This window comes from Leguminivora glycinivorella, chromosome 12 (genome assembly GCF_023078275.1).
Source record: "Leguminivora glycinivorella isolate SPB_JAAS2020 chromosome 12, LegGlyc_1.1, whole genome shotgun sequence".
NCBI lineage: Eukaryota > Metazoa > Arthropoda > Insecta > Lepidoptera > Tortricidae > Leguminivora > Leguminivora glycinivorella.
In genome coordinates, this window is record NC_062982.1 from 15762168 (window position 1) to 15783813 (window position 21646).

At 35.8% G+C, this 21646-nt stretch overlaps 1 protein-coding gene across 1 annotated transcript in view; it reads left to right on the forward strand.

Moving 5' to 3' along the window:
• Positions 1-21646, forward strand: part of LOC125231670 (ATP-binding cassette sub-family G member 4) — a 93359-nt gene that overhangs the window by 17961 nt on the left and 53752 nt on the right. Inside the window, exon 2 of the mRNA XM_048137177.1 lies at positions 4493-4553. Within this exon, the coding sequence (XP_047993134.1) occupies positions 4499-4553 (55 nt within the window). The 5' untranslated portion in view covers positions 4493-4498. The remainder of the gene's footprint in view (positions 1-4492; positions 4554-21646) is intronic.

Below are 21646 nucleotides of genomic sequence, written 5' to 3' on the forward strand. Positions count from 1 at the left end.
ATTAACGACATACACATTTGTACTTAGTTTTCTTCTTTTGACGTTGTAAAGTTTACTAAAATAACAATATTTTTGGAAAACGGATATTGTGTAAGACATTGTTTGTAAAGGAGTTTTACCCATAAAAACTGATTTTATGTCAAAAATTTTGAATATCACGTAATAACAAAGTGTTTAGTAGCCACAACAATAATAAAATAACAATAATAATGTTGTTTAATATGGGTCGGTCATACATTTTACGTTAGTGCTTACATATTCTTTCAACGACTCATAGAAATCGCTATTACAAACCATGAGAAGGTATGACCGATCGTTCCTAAATAAGTAGGTTATAATATTAAGGATATTATTAAAGCCATACAATTATTACAAACATACAAGTTTTAACAAAAATGTGGCTTTGGTACCAAGAAGAGTTGCCTAATACAGTCTCTTGGGTTGTGCCTCTCTTGCAGCACTGTAGGAAAAAATATCACGACAAAAGTTAAATTTGTTTTACAAGGGGGCAAATTTGTTGTTTAACCGCACGTACAAATATTGATACCTACTATCTAATAATGATACTCGAGCAAGCTAAAGACTTCAATATTGATCCATGAGCGTAGCGAGTGGTTCAGAATGTAGCATCTGAGGGTTGCGAGGGTTTCAAGATACGAAGGTTAAACAAACTTTTAAAATTTTTAAAGTAACACAATATATAATTGTTTTGATTTGTGATTTCATTTTGTTTTATTTCTTAGTGGGCATGATAAACGTGAAAAATGTTATATGAATAGGTACAAAAGTAGGTAGGAATAGGTACAATAGAAATAAATCTTCGATGACAATGCTGAACATGTTTTTAATAAATTACCCCTTACCTGTGGACTATGCCACTATACTAGGTGTTGCTGTACTGTGTACTCGCTGGGCGTTCAGGTAATTACTCATACTTATAACACAATCGCTAATAGCTGCTTAAAAATCGTTGATAGCTTCATATGCATTTTTATGGGTCGCTAATGGTAGCAATCGACTCAGTAATTTAAAAATAGATTTTTAATATCATAATGTTTAATTTGAGTACAAGTAACACAATATTTACCTTTTTTAATTATCATAGTATCACATATAATAGGAAAATAAAATGTTTGAACAACGTGTATACTTAATAATTAGACCCGATTGTAAAATTGCCTTAAGGGGGGCGTTAATAGCTGCGTTTACCCTACTCTACAGAAGTCATGACTATCATGAGATTACAAGTATTACAACCCTCTGATTAAAAGGTTGGTTTTTGCAAATAATGATCGTAGTTATGTTGCTTGTTACACTTATTATTACAACTTTATAGTCCATTTTTTGACGTTTCGTCAGTGAAACATAAATAATGAGGGAGATACCTAACGCTAGTGTATTTCACTCGGTACTAGTCAAGTATCGACTATTAATTCTATTATACAAGCGATTTTCACTGTCGGATTATTTCAGAGTAGGTAATAATAGGAATATCAAAGAGGATCAAGTATTATATACATACTTAGAGAGTTACTGTCAAAGTAAAATGTGTAATCACAGTGCATAGACTGCCATCTCTCGACACAAGCTTAAAACTTTTGAACCTCAGTTATGACAATTTGGCCCATATTCTTAGCTTGATATGTGTTAAAATGTCAAATATAGCGCCATCTAGCCGAGCGTTTTTCAAAGGTGTAACGCCACCATCTAGGCCACCGCACCTTTTTCTCTAGGGCTTTGAGGTATGTTTTTTTCTTAGACTTTATCCGTCTATACGGAGTTACATATGTCTTTGGTAATATAATATTTAACAATACAATGAAGTTGGAAGAATGTGGCTCCTACTCGTATAGTACCTGTACCTGTGTCGTAGACTTGTGGTGAAAATAACTTGGCTATTCTATTCGCGTATGTATGACGCAAACTGAAACATTTACATGCATTCTATTTTTCTTTTGTAAAGCAGTGTAACGAATAATGATTAGACTTTTATTTGTCACTTTATCACGAGTATGACGTTAATGGAATAAATATTCGAATATGCATTCTGGGTCTCAATTCGACACGGCCAATTTGACGTTTCACGTTGACTTTCCGTTGATAGTGGATATACGGGTTGCCGAATATGTACAACTGTCATCTGGGGGCGATTTTTGAATCTCACGGCGTTCGAACGATAAAATTGTCAGGCCGAAAATATCGCACTTCACCGTAGTGCGATAGGGACGGTATTTTATCGTCTATCGAGCGACCATGCTTCCCGTGCTGGATTGGTACTAGGGCTGAGGCAATGTACCGGATTCGATTTTGGAACATCTATTTTTGATGGAGTATTTTTAACTTTTGAGATTTTAAAAGAGATGTTTGAAATAAATAACATATGACATTTTTATCACCTCGTATCTCCATTTTCACTGTTTTGGTTCGAAAATCTTGAATTTGGTTTCATTCATTTGTTTTAAAGTTATCTGCGAATTTAGATTTTAGAGGTCGAGATCTATGATTTAAAAATCTATTGGATTATTTCACAAACACTAATGAAATGTGACCTTAGATTTTCGAGCCTAAAAGTAAATGCCTATAGCCAGGGGTCGATCCAGGGTCAACAAGTTTTAGTAATTTATTTTGCGTATCTAACAAGTAAGCTTGATTTGACTATTATGATCTTTCTAATCTAAAATAGATAGTAGATACATTCTATCCTCGTCCTGCCCAATGTGCTTAGTTAAGGACACATTCCATTTTTGTAAATTACCAATTAAAAGCCTGGATTGGCAAAATTAAACACTACCTATATTTTTTTATTTATAATCTCAAAATTAAAATTTTGAAAAAAAAAACCGACATAATGGACCGATTTTCATGAAACATGGCTAAGAACACTCCCGACTAATTCAGCTTTTAACAAAAAAACTAAATCCAAATCGATTCATCCGTTCGGGAGCTACGTTGTCACAGACAAACAGACAGATAGACACGTCAAACTTATAACATCCCGTCGTTTTTGCGTCGGGGGTTAAAAATGTGAAAATCTACCCTATTTATTAAGTCATTTGGTTTAAATTTGAATGACTCTGTACTTACATGGTGAAGCAGGATGAGGTTAAATTAGCAACATTGTAGCTATTGCATGCTTATCGCATGCAATTTGAGTTTGACTGATCGTTTACAAATTAAAAACTAATCAGGTAACTGAAACAGATGATTAGGTAAATTTTACGATTCAAAAACTGAATTAATAGTTATGTTGGTTCAGTGACCCAAATATGAAAATTGGCATCTATACACTTTATATGTTGCAGTAGAACTGCATTCATGCTCAGTCGGCAAGTGGCTTGCACTGCAGTTACAATGGTTCCGCTAAATCAGTCATTTTTGGATAAACATGTGGTAATTTTCAATTAAACTGCCATTTATGTAGTGTATATATATCGCGTAATATATATCGTGTGTAATTAAAGTTACATTTAAAATCGGTGTGTTAATATTCTAAGTGAAAATACTCGCTCTAAAATAAATTCAGTGAACTCGGTCATATGTATATATCACGGTCACAGTTAATTAAGACTATTTTACTAACATGACGTTTTTATTGAATAACGTGTTGTGTTGTGATGCATCATACGGTATCGATTCGAAACATATAAAATCGTTGTGGTCACATTTCGTTAATTCTGTGTTGGACACTGGTTTAATTTTAAACTTTCACGAATTACAATTATTACATACGCGATTAAGTTCTGTGTTTTATGATGAGTGTGGTGTGTGTTTGTGTGTGTCGTGCCTCGTGCAACAAGCGATCCCAGTTAGCCAGGCCCGGCGTAGAGGCACTATTAGGGACACGACATAACGGGTCAGAGAGTTTACCGTGAACACAGAAGCTCGCAATACCGGCATCTGCTCTTTTATTCGTATTAAGGAATAGTTACAGTGACTGTCACTGGAACTACTCTCTGGCTCTGTATTAGTAGAGTAAGATGCCCACAATCTGCAAACTTCACGGTTATTTATCAGATTAGTGCACGTGCCGGTGTTTTTGTACATAGGTGCATACAACTTCACACCTGTATTTTAAAAGAGGTAGGCAGAGAGCATGAAACTGCTCTAGTTTCTGTGCCACTCTCAGCAATTAAAGGATTGAAAGAAACTGTGTTTTTGTGATGTTGTTTATTACGATTTTTAACCCCCGACGCAAAAACGACGGGGTGTTATAACTTTGACGTGTCTGTCTGTCTGTTTGTCTGTCTGTCTGTGTGTGGCATCGCAGCTCCCGAACGGATGAACCAAATTTAGGTTTAGTTTTTTTTTTGTCTGAAAGCTGAGTTCGTCGGGAGTGTTCTTAGCCACCTTTCATGAGAATCGGTCTAATAGTCGCGGTCGGGGGTTTTTTCAAAATTTTAATTTTTTCTAGAAACATATTTCGTCTAATTGTAATTTATCTTAGGCCTATTACTCACGTGAGTAAGTCTAATGAACTCAATTTTTGTTTCAGCTCACAATGGACTTGGAATTCCGGAACCTGAAATACACAGTATTCAGTCGCATATCAAAAGGTAAGACAGTTCGATAAATGTTATGTTTTTATTCTTTACTTTGAGAAAATTGAAAAAAACTTGTAAGCTTCTATTACATCACTTCTGCAGTTTTTGTGTCTACAAAATCGCTACGAATACACCCCAAGAAAGTATTAAGACGCTACAGGAGCGAAAATGCTAAAATGGAAAGGAGCCCCATCTTTCAATTTGGCAATTTTAGTTAAATATACTAATGTCCATTCAGAACAACTCAGTTAAAAGATATTGCGAAAAAATATTTAAAATCGAGTTCCACTCTCGATTGCTTCCTCCTTCAAAACTTAATCAATCGTAACGAAAATTGAGAATCTGAATAACAATGAAATAATCTGTGTCGGATCGGTTAGTTTTTTGGCTAATTGTTACCAATTCTGAATACCTCACCTTTTTTCGCGCCACAATCAATAAGGACGTTTTTGGAAATTATTGATGGCCGTCTTTAAAAATAAGAATATCAAAAAATAAAAACGGTCCGATACAGATAAAAATAATAATAAATAATCTGTGTTGAAAGTTGAAAATCATTGCTCTATCTTCAAAAACCAGAGAAGAAATAGTCGAGAGCGTTTGTATGGAGAATTGACCCCTCCTCTATCGTCTTAAATTTATTTACTATCTTACAGATGAAAACATGCCATAGTGCGCTAACCTCAAAATATGCCTACCAGACTCCACAAGTATACAAAAAACAGGGTGGCTAGCCGAATGGCACAAGCGCTCACGAAACGCTCACGAAACGAAGCGCTAGTAGATATCTATCTCTATCGCGCTTGCGTATTGGCGCGACAGAGCCAGCGGCGTATCGCTTTCGTTTGGCGTCGGAGAAATGCCATTCGGCTACGGGGCCTGACCTCCAACTTGAAACACCTACTCGCCAACAATATTAGCGTTAGTGAAGGTCGTGAATGTTTTCCGTTGTTCCGGCAACCACTAAAAAACTCTTTGTCATGGTATTACGGGTATCATAATGTCTATTTTGCTAGCTTGTAAGACAGATGCTTACGCGAATTCAGGTTTTAGACTTGTGTACTGATATCCCTATCAATCTTTTTATTTACCTCTATAAAATAAAATTTTCTTAGGCTCTTGGACAGTTATGTACAGTCGAAATCATAAATATCTCTAAATTTATTCACCTCAACTCGTTGCAATACGGTGAAAAATGTACACATTATTTATGAACTCGATTGTACATACTTATTATTGTAGGAACGTAATATTCATAATTATTTTTTTATGTATCGACCGCTATGATTTGCTAAAATGTACAAATTACTCTATGACAATTTATTTATTAATTAAAAACATTTTAGAAAACCAACGCCGGTCTAATTTTATTCAATTAAATTTCTTTATTTCGAACCATCAATTCCATAGGGTAATGAAAACGTTAATTAATATTTCGCGAATCAAATTCAGGCCACAGCGAAATCGAAAGAGTTGACAAATGAGTATAAACTTATGTGAATAGAAAATTAACAGCGAATGCTAGAAGCAGAGAATATTTCATCAAACTTTCACATATCTCTATAATAACATATAATGCCTAGTTATGTCTGCCGCTGCCATTGCAAATGTTATCATGACTTCCGTACTAATTACATATAAAAGCTACATCAACACTAATAGATTATACATATGTATAATGTACCTATACTATGAATACCTACAGTCAGATATGAACAAAATGTTAATATTAGGTATATTCAGGAAAATGTTGAATATAAAATATTAGAATTTACAACTAGGGAACAAATTTTTTGATTTGTTCTTTTTTAAGTATTCACACAACTACATAAATTATAAATTGAAATAGATATCATACACGAAAGAAAAGACGAACAGAGTACTGGTGGCCGAATCAGCTTACGCGGCTAACGTCATTAGCACTAGACCACCCACCCGCGCGTATGATATTTAGTTCAATTTATAATATTAGAATTTAGTTATAGGTACGTTCGTGTTGTGATTAGGCTAAAATTTGTAATTTGAAAATGTGACGAAAAAAATCAAGTCTTAAATAAATGAAATGAAATGTTCTTAGAAATTAGTTTCATATTAAAATAAAATACTTACCCACGTTGACGTTTTTTATGGTAAGAAATAAATATTAATATTGTCTTCGTTTACCGTTATAGTTACTCATGAAATAAAACTATGGAAACGGATTATATCGCGTTGTATGTGGGTAACTTTTGCACATTGTAATTTTTCCTCAGTCACCCGTTGACCACGAATGCTGTAAAGTGTTCGAAACGTCGGGATGAAATTGTAAATTTATTATACGTGATATAATCCGTTTCCACAGTTTTATTTCATAAATTAATATTTAGATGACTTTTCTCTAGGCAGTTAGGATTATGAGGTCTTTCATAAACGATCGTAGGTAGGTAGTCAACCAATTGTAACTCTAGGCCACTGTAGAACTATGTCATAGTGACGTTATAAATCAGATTGTAAGGAATCTCTTACTGCTTGTCATTTTGACATGGTTGTAGAGTGTCCTAGGCTTCCAATTAGTTGACTGTACACACGAAAAAGTTAAGGTTTTATTGACAAAAAATGCGTCATCGTAATTACTAATGTTGTTGGATAACATTCCTGATTAGTCCCATAAAACAATACACAAATCGTTAGCAGTAATTGCTTATAAATGGATACTTAATGTCGAATATAATACAATCTTACGCACGGACAAATTAGCGTAAATTTCGTAATGTGTCACCAACCTACCTAGGCTATCGGCGCCCATGATATTTGATATCGATTAATAATAGATTATATTGTCCCTAATAATAGGATATCACTTTATGTTGGCGGTCAGTGGAAATCGTTCGTTTGAAACGATTATGCGGATTCGCGTGCGCAAATAATCTGTTGTAGGTACATATACAAATTTATTATACATATGTGAAATATTGAACCTGTAGCCGAGAATACAATCTATGACGCTCCGTAGGCTCCGTAGCGTATCGTAGTTATCTCTCTCTTTTGCTCTTCCATGTTGGTGAGACAGAGAAAGTTACGCATCGTTCGCCACGGCACTTCAACTACTTCAACTAGTCATTGTACGTTTTGCTAGGTACAGTCAACAAAAAAGCTTTGAATACAAAGTGCTAAAAATTAAGGTGTGTATACATATTTTTGGCACTTTGTCTGTATTCACAGCTGTATTGTTGATTGTACATTGTCGAGATCTATATCTATCTACATATTACTACCTATACCTCTTGGTTTATAAGCCTGAGAGTGAAAAACAATAATAACTCAAATAAAAGCCTGCCTGCACCAGAATATGCAGTCGCTGTAGCTAAAATCGCTCAGTGGGGGCACCTAGTGATTTTGTATTAGTCAATATTATTTATACATAAATACAGTTCACACCAATCAAGATTTATTAAGGGACCAACCTAATAAACGCGAATAATAAATTAGCCAGCATAACAAGTTTAAGTTTTATTTATAGAACAATAACAGGGTTATTTTCCTTCAAACGTAATGTGGTTTAAGTAAACATATAAAAACAAAGTGTAAAAAATGCTCTCAGGTTTACCACCAGCGACTTAACCGCTCTATTGCTATTTCATTAAGTGCAATTTAATTTTCAACCAAAAGGGTCTTCTTGGCATCTGACAATCAGTACCCTTTTGGTTGAAAACGTCACATATGTTTACGAAGCAATACGGTAAAGGGAGACATGGCATTTGCGCCTTCCTAAACACCTTGACTTCCTTACGAGTACCAAAGATAAGTTAATAGTAAAGACAGCCATACAAAGTTGTGTATTTGAAATAAATAATAAATAAATAAATATTATAGGACGTTCTTACACAGATTGACTGAGCCCGGCACGGTAAAGCTCAAGAAGGCTTTTGTTGTGGGTACTCAGACAACGATATATATAATATACAAATACTTATATACATAGAAAACATCCATGGCTCAGGTACAAATATCTGTGCTCATCACACAAATAAATGCCCTTACCGGGATTCGAACCCGAGACCGCGGCTTAGCAGGCAGGGTCACTACACGATAGGCCAAACCAGTCGTCAAATAAATTGATTAGGACCGATAGTCCATATCATATGTTTATTATGAAAATATGATCATAGGTCTGCATGCCTCCCTTTTTATCCAACGTGAAGAAAAAGGAGGGCATGTTGCCTATGATCATATTTCTATGATAAACATATGACAGTGGACTATCGGCCTTGGACTCGAAGAGTTTCTAAAACTGCGAATGTTCTCATAAATTTTCTGTTCTGTTCTTCGCACAGGTATTGCAAAGCTTTAGGGTCAATTTCTATGGCATTTGATGAGTTGATAATAAACGCCTGTGTGCAACTCAAACATCAAATGAAGCGATCGTCAACTGTTGAGAACACTGCGTAATACGCCCTACTACATCGATAAACTTTATCGCATCGGTGCGTTCCTATCCCACATACAAATAGTGCGAAAAGGAGGGCCTGACGTTATATCATTTTTTTCGAATTTCCTCTTAACTAACCTAACCACAAAATTATGAAAAAACCCCCGACATCGACACCGTGGACCGATTTTCTTGAAACATGGCTAACAAAAAAAACTAAATCTAAATCGGTTCATCCGTTCGGGAGCTACGATGCCACAGACACACAGACAGACAAACAGACACACAGACACGTGAAACTTATAACTCCCCGTCGTTTTTGCGTCGGGGGTTAAACATGTCAAGTATTTTGCGGCAATTTTGAGAATGTCCTGCAACGTGTCTAAGGTTGACTAACTGTATAAATCACTTGTCTTTCGCAATTTGCTAATAAACAGGTCTCACAAGAAGTGTATCGTACGTTCCGGTAAAGGAAAATGGGAAAGGCAGTTTTCGACACCACTTGATTGCTGACCAAAGTCAAAGTTAATAACTAGATTCTACGCTGTTTGTGCAATTTCCTTTTTTTATTGCTCATATGCCGAAATACCATACGTACATACAATGTAGGAATCTTAAACCATGAAAAAGTAATTATTTTACACTCGGCTACACATAACTTGTTAAATTGGCTTGTTTCTCATAGCAACGTTTCATTTAAATTGTTTGTGGTCGGTAATTATTTGATTACAAGAAAAAAACTTGTTAGGCCTATAACGGTTACTTTTAATTGCCAAAAATACAGGTTTTAAAACATTGCATCTACCTCTATTACGTATATATATCTATTACTGTAACTATTATTCTTTTTGGAATAAAACTATGGAAACGGATAATATCGCGTATAATGAATTTACAAAACTTAATAAGAACTATTTATATAAAAATGGTTACGTACAAAAAGAATCCAGTTATAAAAAAAAACCCTTTTCAGCACCTACCACCTACCTAGGCCTAACTAGGCCTGCAGGGTTAGCACATGATAGCCGCGAGAGTTTGTCGCCGCGAGATAGACTACCCGTCCTTATGTCATTAATACAGTTAGAAGAAGATGTGTGATCTATCTCGCGGCGACATACTCTCGCGGCAATCATATGCTAGGCCTACTGCGGCGTTATTTTATATCAAATTGACGGTCAAGACTTAAATAAAACCTTTATGCGACAAAAAGGGATTGAAACAACCTCTCACTATACCTCCGTCCCTTTACTAAATTGCCCTTATACCGGATGTTCTCACAATTACCTTTCGAATGACGTGATAAAACTGAGGAAAAAAGAAGATTTCGTTTGTCAATTACGAATTTACCAATTTGAAAAGTAGTAAATACATACGCACGTTGCGGTTACGGATGCAGTCATAGACGTATTTAACCACAAAGTTTGCGGTTGCATGCTGTCATACCCTAAACCCCATATTTTGACCTCATTTCATGGCGGTTTCCAGATGTCTCCCTTAAGTAGTTTAGGTTTTGTTTCGTTGTTTTCAATTATTTTTTTGTTGTTGTTGTTTATGTTTAACCTAGCTACTCACGTGGTTGTTCGGTGTTGTCTCGTTCTTTTCTGAAAACGACTGCTGGAAGCTACATTGATGCCAAGCATATTGATCTCGGAGAAGATTTTGATCCGGGATCGATTGGTATCAATTCTTAACGGGATCTTCAAGAAAAGAGCGTACACCCATCTTAAAGGCCGGCAACGCACCTCCAACACCTCTAGTGTTTCGGGTGTCCATGGGCGGCGGTGATCGCTTACCACCAGGCGACCTGTCTGCTCGTTTGCCGCCTATCCCATAAAAAAAAAATGCTATAGCGCGGAGATCATGTTTTAAATCGTACCAGAATTTTTAGATCACACGTCTTTGTCTAATTGTATTAATGACATAAGGACAGGTAGTCTATCTCGCGGCGACATACTCCCGCGGCCATCATGTCCTAGGCCTGCAGAATAATCTGTCAGTATCTCAATAACGAGACTGCTTTAAATGATACGCATACTTATATTTAACTTTACACAAAGCATTGAAGCATATGACACGGAAGCGTGTTTATTTTTCTCGTTTGTTTAATTATATCAGTCTATGTATTTAATGATCTCATTTCGCATTTATTAAATCCACGTGTATTAAGTAGATAGGTTTTTTTAACGGTATTATTATCCTACTTATCTTAGCACGCCTAACGAAGACTTTTAACTGTCCGTCGGCGGAAATAATTCGTGTATAGGCGAATTTTTGCATAGTTGTAGGGAATGGTGTTCTAATCCATATACTCAAAGTACTGATAGGTAGAGGAGGACCTAACGGGTGGAGGGGGGTGTTAAGGTCCCTTTTTTTAGTTTTTCGCGAATAATTCTTAAATTGTGGCACATAGCAAATAATGTTCTGAAACACAAGTAATCTTCATAAAATTCTCTACAAAAAAGTCTTATACACTTTTTATTGGGATCTTTACACCCCCCTCCACCCGTTAGCTCCTCCTCTACCCATCAGTACTTTGAATATGTGGATTAGAACACCATTCCCTACAACTATGCCAAAATTCGTTTATACACGAGTTTTTTCCCGCGAGATAGGCTTCATTGAGTGTGCTATTAACTAGAATTAACGATATGTGTTCAGAAGTGAAGAAAATGGTTAGAAAAGTGGACTATCTACATATATTTCCGTTAGAAAATGCAGTGGTCATCTGGTCATACACAGCTACTATTCAACTTCTACATTGAGTCACCCAAATTTACAAATTTATCAACGTACAGCAAAAAATACCTACCGGAGATTTTAATACATCGTACATGGAATCATGTGCCTACACTAAATCACGCTTTGTACACACTGCACATAGCAATGACGGATTCTGCTCCAGGCTCCGTCCTTATCCACAATTTATGTATATTGTTATAAAAAGCTTGAAGGCAATAAAGAACATAGGAGATACAGTACTCGTTGTTGACAGTGACCCACTTGGACGTGTAAGTCAAAGGCACTAGTTGAACTTGCTATACCAATCCTAAGGCTAAACGGTTATCTGCATATTATGCATTAATGGTTACGTCATGAGCCGATACAGGATGCTTTATATTGTCGGAAAAATAGGTCTAGAATGACACACACTAAGAAAATTATCATTTATATAGTGCAAAAGAGTCAGACAACAAATGAGAAAGAGAACCTACTTCAATTGAGTTATCAAGCTCATATGGTTGAGTCGGTGCCAAGCTAAATAGTAACAATACATACCGGTCAAAAATAATCAGCTTATCACTACATAGTATAAAACAAAGTCGCTTTCTATGTCCCTATGTACCTATGTATGCTTAAATCTTGATGCGGTTTTTTTAATTAAATAGATAGAGTGATTCTAGAGGAAGGTTTATATGTAGGTATAGTACCCGTGCGAAGCCGGGGCGGGTCGCTAGTTATCTATTAAATCACTTTGCAGCAGTCCATTTGATTTCGATAGTTATGTAGGTAACTTCATCTGAACCCGTCTGCTCAAATTATAAACGACAGCTCTCCTTCAGGGGTCCATCGTAAGTTTCTCAGTGGTCCGCACCGCAGTAAAACGTTACTGCACTTGTAATTCTTTCCTATTTTTATTAACCGTCGCCTCATATCTCAAGAAGGACGGTTATCAAGTCGTCTGTATGTTTATTTTTTTATTTTTTATGTTTGTTCCTCGATATCTCCGTCGTTCCTGGACCGATTTTGAAAAATTTTTTTTTGATTGAATGTATATACATACAGATTGGTCCCATTTTTCTCAGAACCCAGTTCTGATGATGGGATCCTGGAGAAATCGAGGGAACTCCTCAAATCTGAAAGGCATACATATGGTGATTTTTGTGTTAATAAAGGAACAGCATGCATTTAGGTACGGAACAGTGACATTTGGTGCAGTGGAACTGCTGATGATGGCCAGAACGGAACTCTTCAAATCTGAACGGCACGCTTATAGTGACTTGGGTATTTTTATACGAACAGCATGCACTTTCGTACAGAACAGTGACATTTGGTGCAGTGGAATTTCTGATGATGGTCAGAACCGAACTCCTCAAATCTGAACGGCACGCTTATAGTGACTTTGGTATTTTTATAAGAACAGCATGCACTTTCGTCCAGAACAGTGACATTTGGTGCAGTGGAACTGCTGATGATGGCCAGAACCAAACTCCTCAAATCTGAACGGCACGCTTATAGTGACTTTGCCATTTTTATAAGAACAGCATGCACTTTCGTCCAGAACAGTGACATTTGGTGCAGTGGAATTTCTGATGATGGTCAGAACCGAACTCCTCAAATCTGAACGGCACGCTTATAGTGACTTTGGTATTTTTATAAGAACATCATGCACTTTCGTTCAGAACAGTGACATTTGGTGCAGTGGAACTGCTGATGATGGCCAGAACCAAACTCCTCAAATCTGAACGGCACGCTTATAGTGACTTTGCCATTTTTATAAGAACAGCATGCACTTTCATCCAGAACAGTGACATTTGGTGCAGTGGAATTTCTGATGATGGTCAGAACCGAACTCCTCAAATCTGAACGGCATACTTATAGTGACTTTGGTATTTTTATAAGAACAGCATGCACTTTCGTCCAGAACAGTGACATTTGGTGCAGTGGAACTGCTGATGATGGCCAGAACCAAACTCCTCAAACCTGAACGGCACACTCATAGTGACTTTGGTATTTTTGTAAGAAAAGCATGCATTTAAGTTCAGAACAGTGACATTTATTTAGTTATGTTTGTTAAGCATATGTTTTGAAGTCAAAGTTTGTCAAGCTTCGATTTCTTATAATATAATCGGATTCATGAGGAATTGAGGAAACTCCTCAAACCTTAACGTTATACGTATATTCATTTGTGTTTCCATCTAATAATTAAAGCATTAAAAGCAGTTTTAAAAAATACTTACACATTTCTACATAATCCAACATTCGCAAGTAGCTTTCACCAGAACCCGAAAGGCGACGGTTTTTTTTTCTTAAAAATTATTTTATTTTATATAAGTATAGTTCTAAATTTATTCATAAAATTAATACGAGCATTTAAATTTTGTCATTCAATCATCAAAATGGCTGAGCGGATTTGACACATAAAGATAGCCTGATTTATACTCGTACCTAATTATGACGAAATGAACGAGTATTTATCAGTTTATTCATTTCCATCTGTTCAGTAGCTGCAATATCGACACTATAATATTTCCAGTAATACATTTGCCGAGCCTAAGACTATAAAATATCGATTTAAATTCATCGTTTACTCGTATTTCAGCTTTGTTTCTCAATATGTCTAGTTTATTTATCATTATCCTTGTATTAAACTTTACATTGTTGTTTAAACATGTGTGATAAATAACCATTTATATATACTATAGTTACCTTCTTTATTATTATTCTAGTCTAGTGTGACGAAACGTCTATTTGAATTATTTGCATAATAAATATTTTTATTTACAGGTACCTATTGTAGGTAATCTAAAATCACGCGTTATTTTCTTACATTTCATCTACATTTTTTATAATACTCAAAGATGTAGCTCCATAAAGTTTTTTATACTCTTATGCTTCTACTTGTGTTTAACTTTTGTACTAAAATCTTTAATGTACCGGAAGCTTTTCTAAACTACTATGGTTTTGTTCATATGCTTATGTAGTAGGTATTTAAGTTTGGATACATAACTATTATTATTCTATCAAAGTACAATTTCGTTTATTTTTTCCAGCATGAGACGAAACGAATTTTTAACCTTTTATAAAATAAAACTACCAAAAGTAATTACATAAAGATTATACTTAGTTATTTAAACGGTAATATTGAGCAGGCAATATAATAAAATGTGACAAATATGGTTTAATAAAGTGCTTTATGAAACACGTTCCCTAAATGCAATTAGGTAATTGTATGCATTTACATATTAATAAGTAGAGTGCAATTGACGATCATAAAAGTGCAAACGTCATTGTATAAAATGTAATAAATATATGTATATACCTGTTATGTAAATTTGTATACAAAGATTACCAGAGACATTAAATAAGAGATTCGAAAGTCAGTTCTTAAATTTAATAACCTTATATTGATGCAGATTCATAATCCTATTGAAAACCTTAAGAAATCATAAATCCCATCTGACATATTTTAATTCAGTGCTAATTTACCTTATTAATGTAGTTTATCTATTCAAATAGCACCGTAAGGTACGACGACGAGCGAAGCGACGAGATCCGTAAAGATTGTAATTATCGACTTGTCAGATGTACTCACTTATCTTCATGGAAAGGCATCTCGCCGACATAAAGTAGCATTCGTAATTGGTCGTTCGTTTAAAGTCAATGTACTTTTAATCTTTGTAATCTGCGGCGATCAATTTGCAGTTAATATTGTCAAGACGAGTACTTAATTGTAGGAAGAACATGATGAGAATGTCCTGAGTCAACGAACAAGGAAAGTTTTGGGTGTAATGTGGCTTGCGGGTGGATGAAATCGAGCATCATGCCATTACCGGTTGCAGTCTGGCAAAAAAAGAGTACAAATTAAAAATTGGCGACATTGTAGTTCACCTTTCAAATCAAAATGTGCGTTACGATGTGGCTACATTATAATTTCTCAAGAGTGCTTTGGCCAGGATGAAGAAATTATTGTCCATAAGCGCAAACACAGACATTGAAAAGTAATAAACACAATTATAGATGTCGAGAGCTTATGGACAACTGTCAGTGGGCCATTTTTTCAAAGTGTCCACCCCACTTTTTTGTAACATGGGTATTTTTGGGAATCGCGAGGTCTTTCGATCCTGATAGGAGAATAAAAATGTCCCAAGATTTCCATACATTTTTTCGAACCTTCCATTCCGTTACCGCCATACAAAATGTATGAAAAAATGGTAACGGAATGGGAAAAAACCTTGGAACACTTTTTTTTCTTATTAGAATTGAAAGAGCTCGCGATTCTGAGTGGAAACCACCTAAAAATTTCCAAATCCAAAAAAAGTGGGATGGACAACTTTGAAAAAAATGGCCCCAGTATTGCGAGTATTGCAAGTTGCAACGGAACCGAGGGTGCATGATTTACAATCTAAACGATTTGTACAGGACGGGCATAATGATTACCTAATGCATTCTGTGGCGATTGCATTTATTCTGCGGTCACCTTCGATGCATGCAGATTTCACTGTTCCAGCATACAAATGAAGGTTGGGTTTTCTTTAGAATAACAATTATTCCTTATACCAAATCCAGCCGGTACTCGAATCGTGGTGTACAATGCACCTTGAATTAGTCTACTATTATTCTTGACTATGTGGGTTTTCCTATTGAAAAGGAAAAGGGAAAACGACAGGTAAATAAATAATGATTGGTATTCTTAATATTTTCTTGTATATAGTTTTTTAATATTTTCTTATTTTATTTGTTAATGGTCCTTAAATATTTCTTCTTTCCCTCCATTTTTTTTGACGTGTTAAATCTTTGTAGTAAATATTTTCGTAACCTTACTAATTAACTATTTGATAATTGTTGTGTATTTGATAAGATTTTCAAAGGCTTCATGAATTTCATATAGAAATTAGATGTGTAAAATAATTCATGCATGGTCGGGTCGGTCAAAATTGCTGCCCAAGTTAGCGCAAGTAAGACTCTTCGACTTTGACATTGTGTAAATATTTGAGATTAAAAAGTGTAGTAATGTCGCCGTCAATAGAAGTTGCGAACAATGTAAACAAACCTGTAGTCAAAATTTGGAACTGTGTTTAATTTCCTTTACAACTCGTCAAATACTGGCTAATCACTGTGTTATTTAGTCAATGTGCATCACATGATGATCCTAAAACAACCAGAGAGTGCTAGGATACGGATATTGCATTGACTGGTTTGTTTACGTTGTTCACAATTTCTATTGACGGCGATTTTTTACCTATAAGTTAATTCCATTCAATCTTTTTGCACAGACACCACAAAAAATTAAAAGGAAAACATATTAACTATGTCGTATCGTATCATAAACCGCAGAGTTAAACTGCACTTCAATCAAGTAATGAAATTACGTAATTCATCTATAATTTGCCCAGTTTCCTCAGTCATTTGCCCACGCGCATCGTGGAGGAATTAGAGGTGTGAAATTAATGGTTGAGGTTGCGAAAATAGCTGGGTAGGTACCTAACCAATAGTTTATAAACGTATTGTAGCTAGCTATCCCTATCGCTCTTCTCTAGTGGTCCGACAGAGCCAGATTGCGTTTTGATCGCCATGTTGCGTCTACGCCGCCGTCTACGATTGTAACTTCGCCTAGCCCAGCTGGTATAGTTCGTGCCATCAACGATGGCGCTTAATTTGATCAAATGTAATCTTTAGTAATATGATGATACGAGTCAAGTATGCGTCTTTGTGAATGACATGATCTGTACATGGATAATTGAATAATTACTTGGTATTATATGGTTGATGATACTTGTTTATGCTGACATAGTGCGTCAGAAGAGCAGTGGTGCAATTAATTTCTATTTCTAATTGATTATAGTCAGTCACGTACTGTTTAGTCTTGTCGATTTTCTGGTTAGTGCTAAAAAGAGTTTTCCAAACTGGCCAAAAAAAGTGGCACAAGGATTAGGTAGTTATTTATAAAGGGGTCTTGGTCTTTGAAATTGCAGTTCAGAAGTTAAAATAAGCTTCATTTGGATTCGTTGGTTCGTCCAGGATATCATAACAGGCATGGTTTGAATTTCCTAGCCTCGGACGAAATATTTTTGACAAACCTAACGCCGTGGCTTGCGTGGGCGACGGTCGCGCGATGGTCGCGCGACGGCGATGCGACGCATACGAAATCAAACCTTATCGATATGGAAGTATGAGACGCGACGGTGACGGTCGCGCGACCGTCGCCCACGCAAGACAGGGCGTAAGAAGTCGAATTAGATGGTGTCATGCATTTAAGAGGGATAGCATGATTTGTTCCCGATTAGCTGTCAAACTACATTTGCAGATACAAAATGTTAAATAGTTAGGTACGAAATCGAGATGACTATAGGATATGAGATGTAATACTTTGTGAATCTATTGCACTGTCATAAAGACTAGCTTGTTAATGGGTTTTTAAGTATTTTCGTATGTATTTACACCAACTAACATAACAAATAGAACGATAAAATAGACATTAACGGCTTTTTAAGTAAATAGCAGTGCAATATAGAAGGCCATGTTCATGTTCAAGTGAACTGAGTCAAGTGCAGCGCCGCAGGTCACATAACGGGTCTGAGCTTCTCAACTTGTTATGTGGGTACCTACTTACTTAGTAAGTATACTAAGTATACTGTATCATGTACAGTAAGCTGAAAAAGTGCATGGCGAATTTATCAATTAATTCATTTATAATTTCTCCGTGCGATTTCGCAGCTCACCGTAATTACAACCTGTTTTTATTAGTTTCCTTTAATTTGGAAAGTTCTTTAAGTCAATAGGTATAATTAATTTCTCTGAAATACTAGTGCCATAACTCCTCTGTTATGGAGTTATTAAAAAAAAATTAATGACAGAACAACTGTATGACGACCTTTACTATTTCGTAGTACCTATTATTAATTTTGACCTGTGCTGTGCTGTCACAGTTCTCACACTAATTAATTCATCGTGGAAAAGGGTGCACTGACGCTATAAGCTAAGCTTTATCACGTTACTGAGCTTGCCCGCTTGTTATATTGGTGTATTGTAAGAGCAACTACTGGGATATATTCCGCATTCGCCAAAAAAGAAAACTCCCATAGAAAACTTAAAATGAAAACTAGCAAAAAGCAACTCTTTGGGATTAAGCGTTGGTTCTCTAGCGAAAGTTGCTACTTAACCTCTCGTATAAGAGCAGATCCGATTATACTATATACAAGTATTATATTGTATTATTAATGGGCCTGTAATAATTTTGCCATTCATTTGAATGACGAAAGGTTTGAGACGATACGATACAGCCTACAGGTCAATTCTCCGTACAAACGCTCTCGACTATTTCCTCCCTGGTTTTTGAAGATAGAGCAATGATTTTTTCAACACAGATTAGGATTATTTTTATCTTAAAAGGGTCCGATTTTAATTTTTTGCTATTTTTATTTTAAAAGACGCTAGAGCCAATCAAAAATTTCTAAAAACGGCCTTTTTCAATATGGCTCAAAAAAAGGTGTGATACTCAAGATCGGTAACATTTAGCCAAAAAATCTAAACGGTCCGACACAGTTTCATTGTTATTCAGATTCTCAAATTTCGTTCCATTTAAATAAGTTTTGAAGGAGGAAACAGTCGAGAGCGGAACTTCGATTTTAAAGATTTTTTCGCAATATCTTTTAACTGAGTTGTTCTTAATGGACATTTTTTTTCGATAAATCTAGTTAATAAAATAACACTAGTATATTTAACTGAAATTCCCAAATTTATTTATTTAATCAATGCTTTTCTTTCAATAACATTCTGTCTGTCTGTAGGTATAGGCGTAAGTACACCAAATAATAAATCTTCTGACATAAAAAGCTACACTTTTTTCTAACTACAAGTCTATGCAGGAGATAGTTGATAGATTTATCATTGTATCTCCTGGCTGCGTAGACAAGACACCAATCGTTAACGCTTCGTAGCGAACGAAATGCAACTGTCTCTGTAGTACAAATATTACGTACGTATGAGTGATAGAGAGATAACATGCTATAGAGCGTGGGCGATTGACACTTTGTCTATGCTTTCTGCTCTTAAGCTTTGATAGATTAGGGACGTATAACGGTATAAACCGATAACCGGTTACTTTTATTCTGTCACGGTGTAATTAATACAAGTGTCTCTCGATTTTACGACACATATGTACTATCAGCTGCAAAAGTGCATGGAGAAATTATGAATGAACTCATATAAATTCCTCATCCAATTTTGCAGCTGATAGTACTTACTACGTTGGTTCCAGATTCAAGTAGGTAACGGTTTTTTGATGATTCGAATGCAATCGCCCTATAACGAGAGTATCCCACCCCTGCCATCATCATGAGATTCATGAGCGATGTCCGCAGGTAAATTACAAGTACCGAGAGTGTCTAACTACTTATTATGGGGATAGAACAATAAAAAAACGCGTACCCTATCTATTAAGTTTCTTACCGGCGAACATTCTTCTTGAACGGAAAAAACAGTGTTCAAGAATAAACTTAAAAAACATCTCTTGGACATCCTATTCTATATGTACTCGTACATTTGCTTTGCAAGGAAACATGCATTTGCAACTGTAAATCTTACAGAGCCTATCGAATGTAATATTAATATATTAAAAAAATATCAGTGGCATAAAAGCCGTTGGCAAGAGATAGTTAATTAAGTTATAACCATAACTCATAGTCATTATTCTCATGTTATAAGTGCATTTATGTGCAAGTTGTTTTCATCGGCTGTATATCGGTAACGAGCGTTCGATTCCATTTAACCATTATGTGCGTGTCTCCGAGAACGGCTGTACTTAGTAACGTAATCAAAATCATTCTTCAGTCCTAGGTACCCCACACGGGTATGTACATCGTGAGTATGATATCCATTTAAATGGAAAATGGTACTTTTTCGTATGTGGAACCCTTGGTACAAACGGTCTTCAGGACCTTCAAATCTCAGTCATGCCTACCACCTGGAGAAGAAATAAAATCTTGAAAAGAATTGCAGATGAAACAAAAAATGTATTAAAAATGTGGTCAGAAACACAGACAACAGGGTCCATTAATTCATCGTATCGTATACTTATATGAGATAATAGGTCAGAATGGCAGCCGCTGCCAAAACTGGTGCCTACGTCAAATCTTGGGATTAGTTGTCAAAGCGGACCCCAGGCTCCCATGAACCGTGGCTAATGCCGAGACGACGCAAGGAGGATGATGATGATATATGAGATAATCAGTCTTGGCCCTAAATATCTTGCATGAATGGGTGTACCGATTTACGGTACCACTCGGTATCGGAAATTTAGGTAGATAATCGGGTAGTGGTGCGTCTCTAGATCCCATTTTCTCAACTCCATAATTGTGTCGCTTAACTTCAAAACTGGGTAAATCCATTCTGCTATAAGGTTGATTATCTTTCAGATCATATTATATGTTTATACATTCAACCTTAAAGTAGAATGGATTTACCCAGGTTTGAAGTTAAGCGACACAATTAATGTATATCCATATTTTTACACACGACCAGCGGATATACCAATGTAATGAAAGATCAGTGAGAGAACACCGAGTCGATTGTTCGCCTGCATCTTAACCTTTTCGAATACAGTTGCACTTGTCTGACTCATTGTATTGTACCGCAAGGAGTGCCTACTTTTTATCGACATTTTCGAACTTTAAGCCCCTTTCCTCTATCCGGGTTCACTGAACTATCCACTATAGGTTAATTTCTCTCCTTGAAACTTGCACCATTATTTTCCTTGCACTGCCAATTATACCTATTTTGTAGGATGCTCTTTCTGGCAGTTTAATTGTGGGGCAGAGTTGAAAATTATTTCACACGCGAACTGCAATAGGTACGTTATTTGCATCAAGTATACTTTTGTTTGGTTTTGAAACAGTGCATAAATGAATATTTTAGTCCGAAACAAATAGTTGCGAAAATGAGGTGGAAAGAGATATTAAAGCGGTTCATGTGTTAATGC